At 38.9% G+C, this 12,152-nt stretch overlaps 1 protein-coding gene across 3 annotated transcripts in view; it reads right to left on the bottom strand.

Annotated features, from left to right (window-relative positions):
- Positions 1 to 12,152, bottom strand: part of SVIL (supervillin) — a 133,021-nt gene that overhangs the window by 98,779 nt on the left and 22,090 nt on the right. The window contains exon 1 of one of the 3 annotated variants that reach the window (XM_077788766.1): positions 1,248 to 1,475. The exons of the other annotated variants lie outside the window; for them this stretch is intronic. Within the exon in view, the coding sequence (XP_077644892.1) occupies positions 1,248 to 1,311 (64 nt within the window). The 5' untranslated portion in view covers positions 1,312 to 1,475. Of the gene's footprint in view, positions 1 to 1,247; positions 1,476 to 12,152 lie in introns of those variants that run through there. 3 annotated transcript variants of the gene reach the window in all.

Below are 12,152 nucleotides of genomic sequence, written 5' to 3'. Positions count from 1 at the left end.
AACACAAAAAAGTCACTAGTTGCCTACACAGACAACAATACAACAACTTAATTAAGTGTGGTGAGTGAAATGCTGTCTCCTCTAAATTGTGCATGGAGAACCCAGCTGGGTCACCTTCTGGAAGTCTCAGTAAAGTCAAAGAGCTATACAAACAGACATTTTTCTCTTTAGGACCTAGGAAATGCCCAACTGAATCAATTCAAATACACAAGGGACAGTGAGCATTTCATTAGCTGGAGTAAACTCAGCATGTTACAAGTAGACAAAACAGACCAGCAAGATCTGCCTAAGTTTATCATTTTGAATAGAGCTTGTAGAATATGTCACATTATGCTTTGGCATTGTGCTGAAAAAAATGTAGCTGAACCAACTGCTGACAAAAGTTCTACAGAGCTCTTAAAAATGCAGCAGGCATGCTTGCAGCTGGTATAGAGAAAGAGCAGCTGAGATCATGCTGCCACAGCACAATCACTGGTGCTTTATGCCCTATCCATAACCATTAAAATCCAAGGTCTTTTATTACTGTGGAATTTGAAGGATGCAAGTTATGACATGGAAACACACCCCCTCTCTAGACTCAAGACAAGGATTGCTTGTTTCTTTTATAGAAACCACTCTACATTCATTCTCCATATTATACAAGAAACTATGCTGAAGATTTCATGTTTGTGCCTAATTTAAAAAAATAAAAAACAAAATTCCTGCATGTGCTTTTTCATAGAATATAGACTTCCTTGACTACAAGCACATCAAACAGAGCTGCTTACAACATAAATACAGCAGTTTCTTCCTCTCCAGTACAAAATTTCAGTAAACACAGAGCAGAGGAAGCCACAGACAATACATTAGTTAACCACTATCCTTTACAATAAGACTAACATCTAGAACGTATCTTCCAGACACTATCAGCTCCATCATCAAAGAGAGGGAGACATCACACACTTCTCAGGCCACAGATTCTGTCCCATTGATGACAGAAGTACAAATTAACAGACAAGCTTTTGATTCTGAGGTCCTGCTTTGCAGGAGAGGATACGTGCTTCAGTGAGCAACAGTCAAGAAATAACACCAGGGTAACACACAGTGAAGTGCACACAGCGTGCAAAGTCTGGGTTCAGCATTTTCTTATTTAACAATTCAGCTTCCCAGTTTACAGATAGCTCCTTTTCAGCTGGGGGTGGGGGTGGGCAGGGAGAGACTTCCCCGAAAAAAAAGAACCCAGACAAATTTAATAAAAAGCGACTTACCAGCATCCATTGTTAGAATCATGACCCCACTTGTGTGTCCCAGGAAGCAGGAAGCCTTACCCATCCAGTGTGTGCGAATGACTCAGAAGGACAGCATGGCTTTGTTTCAGCTTATATCTTCTGGCTCATTCACCCCTCCTCCCTTTCGTGGGATAAAAGTGTTGCCTGTGCCTGGCCATCCCCATTGGCTCAGCTAGGGGAACCTACCCATTTAGCACATTCAAGTTTCTGTGAGAGCCTAAAATGACTCACAGAGGATTTTTTTATTTATCTTAAAAAAACACCAAACACCAACAACGTTAAAAAACCCAACTCAAACCCAACACAAACACTTTCTGTCTTGAAAGAGAAGGGAGAATAAATCATTCATTCTTTCACTATCAGACACAAATTACAGTGATGTTATTGCCATGGAGAGGAACAATTCCCTGCACTCTGAATTGAGGAGTAGGTGGCAAGTCAGGGAGGACAGTCCCACAGTCTCCAGTAATCCCCAGTTCTGCTGCATTGTCTGTCCATGGCAATGAAGCCACACGTTTTGTGTCAAAGCCTGTGCCCTCCAACCCCCTTTATCCTCAATGCAAACTGTATATAATGCCAAAATTGAGCATCTCCTGCTTTGCCAGGGAGGATTGTGCTCTTCCATTTTATTTTTAAGTAGGCAGAATAGTAAAAGATTATTGTCTTACTGAAAGCTCCTAGACTCTACAGGTTTAACTCTTAGTGAGGAAAATAAAGTTATATTTTCTTAATCCCCAGGATTCTCTAGGTGTAATAATTGCTACAATCTAGGCTCTGCCTGAAGAATTTGGAAAGCTGTTACAATCTGTTTGTGAGCCTCCTCTCTAGTGAGATAACAGCGTTTAAAAAAGAAAAATCTATCTGGTCAAGAGATAGCACAACCCATTGTTACCTTTGATCAAACCACAGGACAGCCTAAAACGTGCATTTGGGTGAGCAGCTGGAGGGGGGAAGGAATTTGTTTCTTTCTATATTGCAAAATCCTTAAGAACTTGGAGTCAGACCCCCAGAGGGAGGTGCTGTGTCTCGGCACCATGAACTGTCAGCAGATTTGTTCTGTGTCCTTAGGGGCTCAGCAAGCACCGAGAGTGAAACACCGGCGCTCCTTGCCTCTGATAAGAGCTACCTTCTCTAAATAAAGCGTGGACATATTAGGCTACTGTCTCACCACATTACTCACCACCAGATAACCTAAGATTCATAACTCTGTGATACTACCACAAGTGTATTTTGGAAGTGTTGCTTGTGGTTGTTGAAATAAACAGAGCACTCTCTCTCCTGCCTCCGTCTGTTTTTAGAAAAGGTATCAGTTGCGAGTCACAAACACGGAGGTTTGTAGACGCTACTGATGAAGTCAGAATCCACAATACAAAAAAATTAGCAAAAGCAGCACAATTGAATCATCGCTTCTCTTTGCAGTGTGGCTTTACAGCAACACACTTGAATCATTACAGTCTGGGGGGGAAACACATTCCTAAGGTTGAAAATGTCTGATATTTTCTGTAGGGCACTGACATAAAAGCTTTGGGAAGAGGCATGAGTAATCCAGATCCTAGAAACAAATAAAAAAATCTTTCAGTGAATGGAAATTAGGGACAAGAGACCTGGGTGGACAGGCTGCTCCTCAAAAGTCATACTACAGAAAAAAGTGCAGTGTCAGAACTGAACTGAATGGCTTCATCCAAAGTTTACAATTCTCAAATAGTCAGGACATTGTTTTGATCACAAAAAATAGCTAAGGACATTTGGCAACAGCCATGCAGAGGCCATGTGCAGAGATACATGTTAATGTTTGGGATTGATATCGGGCATAGCTTCTTTCTTACCAATAATTCTTAGTCTGAAGAAAAATGCAGCAGTAAGGAAGATGCTTTTGCACTCTTCCTATTCCACCCCTTTTCACCTGACATCTTCATTCAAAATTTCCAGTGGTTCAAATAAAATTCATGACAACATCAAATAAAATTCATGATAACATCAGTTATGAGGATGCCTTCAAGTAATGCAATCCAAAGACTGGGAGGAACTTATGGAGAAAATAGTATAACACTTGTTTTTACCAACAAGGTAGAAGGGGAAAAGCTGGTGGAGGGAAGACCTTTAAGTACAATTAAAGACCTCGACTCTCTGCACAAGACACCAGGAAAATGCAACATTAACATTCCTATCCTCAGGTAAACTGAGAGTGAGTAACACTGCCAGAGAGCACCACACAGAACAGGTCTTATGCTGAACAAATATATTTTAAGAAAAGCATTACCATATGCTGCGTAAGAGCAAACCACTTTTGACAAGATGTTATTTCCTGTAAGCTTGGCTTTTGCAAGAAGTTCTGTACCATTGTCCTGGGACAGTAAAATGCAGAAGTTCAAGCAAACTGTTTCCAAAACAGAAAAAAAAAAAAAAAATAGAAAACCCAACTGCTGGGTCAGCAATGGATTGTGCAAAACTGCATGCACTATTTTTTAAAATAATGCAAGCATTAATAATTCAGCTTAAAAAGCATTTGAAAAATGAAAACCATAAAAACTGAAACCATAGTAGAGAGAAACAATCTTACTGATATCCTAGGAAAAAAGGAAATACATCTATTTGCCTTTAATTTCAGAAGGGAGAAGATGAAGTTTTCAGTTAGGCTAGCAAGAATATTAACCTGAAGGGGACTGATACACAAACATAGGATTTACAAAAGCTGAGCATCTCCAATGTTCCAATTCTATTCTAGATGGCAGAAATTAACCCATTCATTGTTTCCCAAGCTATATTATCCAGCAAGGGTTGGCTGAAATTTATGTAATTAAACATACACCAGTGCTAGAAGGAACACTGTATGTTTCCTCACACATAAGCAAGGCTGCTAAAGTGTCCAGCAAGAGAGCACATGAATTTTCACATGAAGCCTTGGCTTTGTTGACTTAGTGGAAGCTATGCAATACAGACAGCACATGATAAATGGTATGCTGCTAACAAAGTTAGCATATTATAAATTAAAAAAACAAATACCTGTCCATAAACTGTTTCTGTTGTAATCTTATGAAAAGAGGGCATAAATGACACACTTCCCAGACTCCAAAGTCAACTGGCCAGTCTTTGATGGAACCCCAGCAATGAAGTAGAAAGCTGGTCATGACCTCCAGAAATCACTATTTTTTCCCATAATTTTTCAGTCAGATAATATGAAGTAATTTCTTAATGAATAAATGTTATAAGGCAGTAACAGGTACAATAAATACTGCACAGAATTCCAAGATGCTGTGCAAAAACAAGAAAACGTTCATCTGAAGACTATATCCAAATAGCCCATGGGTTAGTTATCTGATATGGTCCAGCTGTGTCACATCAAGTGTTAAATTGCATAATGTTAACAAATTGTAGTTCTGTAAATTCTCCACTAAAATAAATCTGGTTTTTGTTGCTGATTTTTTTAAAATACAGAAGAATACTCACTGACACAGTCTAATAGCATCGTCTTCTGAAGTTTACAACCATTTCATAATGGTATATACTAAGAAACAAGTTCAGCAAGAAATTCTCTAGGTTTGACTTGAGTCTTTGTTGAAAGAAGTTAAGTCCATATTACCCTTAAAAAACTAAATTCCCATGACTGTTCACATCATTTTAAGTACCTGCATTAGTCTTGCACGAATATGCTACTTCTGCTCACCTTTATTAAATTATTCACTGCACAGAAAGCATGCAGCTAGTAACTGTGATGTGATGTGTTTGCTCTAACATTTTTGGGGGAAACTTTATTAATATGCTTTAATCCTGAATTGTCAAGATTCAGTTCATGTTTCCCATGATCATGCTCCAAGCTCAAATCTTCAGGAATGAAGGTTAGGTTTTGTGTTTCTACTGCAATGTCTTACAACTTTTCAGGCTTTCTAGCACATGTAAGAGTAAGCACTGTTCCAAATCCCTCACTTTTCTTCTTTTTAAGATATTAAAACCAGTAGAAGATGATTTCATTCAAATTTCCACTCTTTACACAGTGTTCTCCCAGACTTCAGAAGCTCTGACAAGTTGCAAGGAAAACAGCTCTTACATAATTCTGGAGCAACAGCTGAAATGGTCCCTTCCACATCTCTGAGAGAAAACTTAGGCTACATGTGGCAAAAGAACTAATAGCATGACAGCTCTTGTCTGGCAGTATGACCAGAATTAGACATCAATTCTCTTTAAGGAATATCAGAAGATAGATCTACATACTAATTTTGCTGATTCAAAACAACTGAGACATTCCTGATCACATCCAAGAAATCACATCTCTCCAGGAACCAAAATTACACAATTCTCCGACAGCAAGATTAATCCCACACTTCACAGACATTTTGCAAGCTCTGCCTTTGTGGGACCAACAGAACCTGCTATGCACTTCCACATACAAAAAGGTCCCTTTTGTTCTTGGTTTGTGCTCACATAGGGAAATACTTTTCCATAGCTAAGAGCTGATAAAAACCCTGAATCAAATCTAAACTGCAAATATTTAATCAAAAGTCTGCTACATGAAAGAAAGTACAGATCTGCAATTAATTAAAATATTACATTTGAAGGAATTGTACATGATCTAGAATGGTTGAAGCTACTCTGTTATACAATATTTGGAAGAAGGAATAATAGAAAGGCTGGAACGGGAAGTCCATCTTAGCTGCCTGCTGCCTCTCAGTGAATTCTCAGAAGAAGTTTCAGGAACTCTTATTGCTACATTTCTTCCCAAGGAAGCATTAGCATCTCCTTGGTATTTAAATACCAATCAGCTTTTCTGAAGTTCCTATGGGGTACTCTGGAATTTTAACTGTTATATCACTGCATTTTATTAAAGTACATGTGCACTAGAAGGCACACACAGATCCTCCTTTAAATGTTTGATACAAACACTTCCAGAAAAAAAAAAAAGAAAAAAAAAAAAAAAAAAAAAAACAACAAACCAACAACCCTGAGCTCTTGGTTCAAATCTGTGTATTTTTTAAGGTTTACCTTAAATCCCAGCCATCCAGGCCTGACCCTCTAGGTACACCTGCATCACCTTGTCCAAGTGGCTCACAGTGCTTCCTACAAGAAACAAACACAACACGGGTAATTACCAAAAAGCATCCCAGGCTATGGCAACCTTTCAGAACTGGCAGGCAGAAGCACAAAGGGGAGGAACTGATTGACTGCAAGGGCTGATGTTGCTGAGGCAGCTTAGAGCATAATGCTACCTTGTCCATTCACACAGACAAGAACTGAATTTTTCCTCAGCCACCCCACAGGAAGTCTTTATTATTATATATATTCAGTCTTATGTAAGGTCAAGCAGCACTGGAGATAATAACAAAACCAGAAGCATCTACCAAAATACTATTACCCTCAAAATCCTGTATTGTAAACATCACTGGATACAACTGAAAAATCCAGTTCTCTTTCACACAAAGAGACAGACCCAAGACTTCTCCTAGTGTAGAGCACTTGACCTATCAAGCAGTTCTGCAAAAAGCACTCTCACATGGCCTGATTTCTGATCCCCATACCTTGAACCACAACTGGTTTTATTTTATTTTTTGGCAAATACAAAACACTTCTGGCTGTGTCTGTAGCATTATTTACTGGCTGATTCAGCCCATGTGGATTCTCATGTTGCTTAAGTGTTCAAGTTAGATTGTTTCAAACCAGTTGAATTATCCCAGCACCACACTGTCCTTAAAGATGCCAATCCCCTGAAAATATAAAAACTTAAAATAACCAACTGCTCTGGGCTTCTTACTCTATTCTGTACTATATGCAATTACTTCTTTCCACAGAGAGTGAAGAGTTCTCCAATTGAGAGCTGAACCACCTGAAGCAGTCTGTGCTATTGCACAAATTATTGCCTCCCTCCTCTTTCAGCTGCTAAGTAAAATAACATTTTTACTCTTGCTCGGCTCAGGCTTAGCTCACCTGCATATGTTTAGGTGCCAAATATACTGCTTTCACTTTCACAACTGCTTTATTCAACTTTTTTTTTTTTTTTTTAATCTATTAGGAGGTACAAAATGAAGTCATGCTATCCTATGTGACTAGAGAAACAACTTTCAAGAGCAGTCAGGTCACTGCTCTACTTCCTGCAGCTGCTGAACATGTCAGACTCTAATAACAGCATCTAGAGAAGAGGTCAAAACAAAAATAATTCATTGAAAAGACAGATAAGTCAGAAATTGTGCCTGATTTGGGAAAAATTCTGATTTTGGAAGACAAGCAGACCCCCAAACACAGACAACCTTAGAATGCATAGGGACAGGTAAGGCAGCAAATCAACCTTGTCCCTAATGTTATATAACTGCTCACAACAATTGAACTAAGACGGTTTTTAAGATATACTCACATTTATCTTTGTATTTCAGGGAGGAAACTGGCTTAAAATTCCAAGAATATGGTAAACCACATGCTGTTATTTTTGCATTTCCAGCTTCCATTCCCCTCAAATGAGCACTCCTGCACTTTAGAAGGGTAAATGAGTGGGCAGTTCAATGTGGTAGGAAAGGTGAGGAAAAATGATGGTTAGCAAAGGATAGTTGGAAGAAAGATAAACTAGATTTTCACCATCACATAATTCTTGGTTCCAAATTCCTTCTTGCTGTTTAACCATAGGGTTGCCTGATTAGAAAGGAAGAAAATAGGAACAGCAGAAGTATATATCAGTATTTAAAAAAAAAAAAAAAAAAAAAAAAAGAAGAAAGGATTTGAAATCCAGCTATCATTTTGGTCAACTACTTCAGAGATTTCCTGGAAGCAATTGTGAAGTGGGAAGAGGGGACATTTATAATGCACAGAACACATTAAACCTGGTGCACACTGCCACTGTCCCACTACTACATTTTCTTAATTCCTCCCTTTTTTTGGCAAATGCTACATTTTGGAACAAGAGAGAAGACTCGGGTGCTGCAGTTTTGAAGTCCTGCAGCTTTGAAGTCTACCCTTTTAAAGGAACCTACACTAACTGGTGTGAGTGGAAATATCACAGAGTGGTTTGGGGTTTTATATATATACATGTATTTGCCTATGTCACTATATGCAAAAGATCTTTGATAGTGTCAGGAGTCTTATGAGAAGTTTTGGCAGGAACACAATACAAACAGAAGACCTAACAAAAACAGATCACCTATCAGGAAACATTTGAGATTGAAATCAAAATGTGAGGACTGGCAATTGAATTCTAATCCTTTCAAGACTGACCTTGGCTGCAACTTCTTGCACTCTCTCTGCAGTTCATCTGAGAAATTCCTGGCAAGACACTTGAACTGTACGTCTGAGAACTCCTGCATTTTGAGAGTTTAGAACAAAAGCAGGAAAAGACACTCCAAATACTAATTTTTGCCATTTTAATGGACTCTTTATTACACAACAGACAGATTCCAGAATTAGTCTGTACATCATGAAGGAAAGAGACACAAAAATATCATTAGGACACTTCCTATTATGAACTAGAAAGAGGGGCTAGTGCGTAATCATCTCTGTTTAGCCACAAAGATCCATAATTTTTGATCCAAGAAAATAATCAAACTTACATTTCTTCTAGACAAATATTCTTCTAGGTGCAGGGAGCATCAACACTTGGACTTATTCAACACTTGACAGCTGAACCAAGAAAGACTGTCACCATGTGCAACAGGCAAATAGATGCTCTGCAAGAATCTGCAGTAACCCATCAGGTCGTTCACTGGGTTGGCTACAGGACACCTACACCACCTTCTTTTCTTCAAGATAAGCCTCACAGTCCCTGAGCTCCTACATGCAGAACAGACTCTGATGAGTTTCAGCTCCACTGAAACAAATTAAGGCTTCATGCCTTCAAGCAGAAAAGGACAGGAAAAGGAAAGCAATTTTTAGGATGCTTTATTTCTTGCTTGATGACTTCTATCACATCAGTTTTGCAAAGCCATCACCTTTTCAGTCTCTTGCCCAAACAAATGAAGCCTAACACCACAGAGAGGATTTGATAAAGCCCCATTCTGCAAAGCCTTGGTACATTTTTATTTCTTATAGAAATGAAATAGAAATATAGAAATTCTTGTGCAGTATTTCTTATACATTTTCATTTCTATAAACAACATCCCATGTTCTTTTATTTTTCTGAGGCACTTCAGAAGAACTCTACACAAGAGTTACAGGATACAGGCACTTTTGTTTGTAGTCAGTTCTCACAGAAAACATCCAAGAGCTCAAATCTACCCTCATGGGGTATTTCCAGCATCTTATTTAAATTGTCATTTGTGATGCAGCCTGCCCCAGGCAGCAAGGCTCTCCTTCAGTGCCATTTCACATCACATAACACTGCTGGAGCTCTGCCCTGGCGCCCCTGCCCAATGCTGTCTGCAGGAACAAACTGCTTTTGCACATTCCAGATGTTTAAGAAACATCTAGAGAACTGAAGAAGAGCTGCTGAGGAAATAATCTCTGCAAGTATCATGACAGAATCATACTTGACTGTGATTCCCTCAACAGCCAGAAGAGAAGCCACCCACCTGGAAGTTACCAGCTCAGTGTTCAGGAAGCTGACACCTACTCTAAAAATAATAGGTGCATGTGCAATTCTTCCACCATGCCCTTCAGAGGTACAGTGCACAAGCTAAGGATGGCTCCTGGCATATAGAAATATGAACCAAAAAGTCATGGCATGGCAGTGAAAGATGAATGTTTGAGGTGCACACTGGAGCAACTGACTGTGCACATTCCTGCCCACCACATCAAAGTGCTCTTGCTGATCTTTGCCTTATATTTGCTAAGCATGGAGAATGAAAAGTAGGAAGCTCAAAAAACCCTTTAGCCAAGAAAGTCACAAGACACTTCAATGTTAAGTTTTTTCCATAGTAACAGGCTACAGTTTCTCTTAGAATCTGGTTTCAAAGTCGATGAAATAGGATTCTGCAAGAAACTCTATACCACAGCACAGAAGCTCCCATCATACACTGACCTCTAGTGTAATAAAGACTCAAAACATCAAAAGTCTCTCTGAAGACTTAGAAAAATTATCTTTTTTTTTTTTTTCCCAGCACTCTGAAGAATATTTTCATGCAATAAAACAGACTGAAGTCAGAAGGGCCTCCCCGGAATACTCTCAATTGTTTAAGAAAACTGGAGCATGGGGTAAAGAAGCTACAGAACTTAAATTGTTCAACGGATGTGAAGTTCCTGCTGTGTTTACATAAAGTAATTTACATCAAAGCTGTATTTAACTTCTTTGAACCCAGCTGAATTTAACACCTACGCGTTTTGAATGTGTAGAATTGTTTCCTAACTACAGTTTTACACAGCTAAATTAAAAAACATTTAAAGTTGAAATATTCAGCTTGGGCAAGTCCTGTATCAGACAGATCACATTTAGACCACCCCAGATTCTGCACAAGACTCTCCAAGTGCCTGTGGACAGGGTGGCTGACTCAGATGTACCTCCTGTGGCCAGCACTGAAGACTCAGAGTTTGCTGGAAGTGCAATACAGAAATCTGCATGAGCCCTCACTCCCTGAAGACACAGGGCTCACAGAGGAACGTGGAGGTGGCTCTGAGCCCAGGCAGACTGGGGTGAGAGAGGAGATGCTTGGTTTGGGTTAGCAGCTTTTGAAGATGGTAAAAACACAACCTACCAACACCAAACAAAAAGCACAAACAAAAAAATTAAGTTAATTTCAAAAACAGTTTCAAACAAAAATGGTTTCCCCGCAACTTTTAAGATTGAAGAATCTGTATTTTTTTATGAGCTAATTAGCTTTATGACAAGAATTACTTAATTAGAGCATAGCCAATTCTAAGAGAACAGAACAACCGAAATGGATACCCAAACTATTTAGGCATGTGTGCCACTTGTATGCCACTTCTGTCCACTCCCTGTGCACCTGCCTCTGGACAACAAATCCCAGAGATGCTTCCTTTACTTCAGACCATTTCTCACACCTCCTTAAAAAGCAAGGAATCATCCAGAGGCTGTTTCCAAGTGAAATGATATTTTCAACATGAGCAGGCTTTCCAAAGTCTGGCATATGTGGCTGTGGTGGAACAAGAGCTTTTACCTACACTCCAGAGAAGGAACTCACATAAAGTATCTTTTGAAAAAGATTTTTAAAGCCTCAGAAATATTAAATTTAAAAAAGAGTTAAGCACAGCATGAAAACAGTCTTCATAATGTATGAAGTATTCAGAAGTAATCTCAGAGGGAAATGTTTGAAATTAAATTCAGATCAACTAGAGAAGGTCCTTTACATTTGCAGTCCCAGACTTGAGTCTGTGAAGATAAACCAGGAAGTGAGCACCAAATTTTTAATATTGGTTTCTAGCTGTGAGTATCAGAACTCAAACTCTTATCTGTAATAACAATACCTAAAAGATAACTTTAAATGACTTAAAAAACCCACTAATTAATGATGTGTTCAAAGCTACACTATTTCAGACCACTTCTGAAATAAATGTAAATCACTAGGAAGACAACTATTAATATCTGCCACTTGTCTTCTGCACAGCAGGGAGCTTTTTACCAGACCAACACTGAGTTCCACCTCAACTAAAGTTGTGACCTTCGTCCTGACTTGGATTTTTGGATATACTATATCCTGCAATCTGAAACTGGCAGCATCTCTGTCAGAACAAGGTGATAGCACCAAAGTATACAGGCTGTAATGAAGCACAGCACCCTTCATGCAATTTGGTAATCACACTAGGACAATGAGGACTTGTAGCTCAGAATGCTCCAGGTCAAACCTTACCCATAAGAATCGCTTTTGTTTTCTTTACCACATTTATTTATTTTATAAGAAAGAACTCTCACTGCAGCTATAGCACAGAGACAAACAGAAGCATTCAGGATTTACAAGGATATTGGTCACCAAGTTAGATCACTTCAGGCAGAGTTATGACTAAGATTCATGTATTAATATG

This window comes from Lonchura striata, chromosome 1 (assembly GCF_046129695.1).
Source record: "Lonchura striata isolate bLonStr1 chromosome 1, bLonStr1.mat, whole genome shotgun sequence".
In the NCBI taxonomy this organism is placed as follows: domain Eukaryota; kingdom Metazoa; phylum Chordata; class Aves; order Passeriformes; family Estrildidae; genus Lonchura; species Lonchura striata.
The sequence above is the reverse complement of the archived record's forward strand: the minus strand, read 5'-3'. Positions and strand labels throughout refer to the sequence as shown.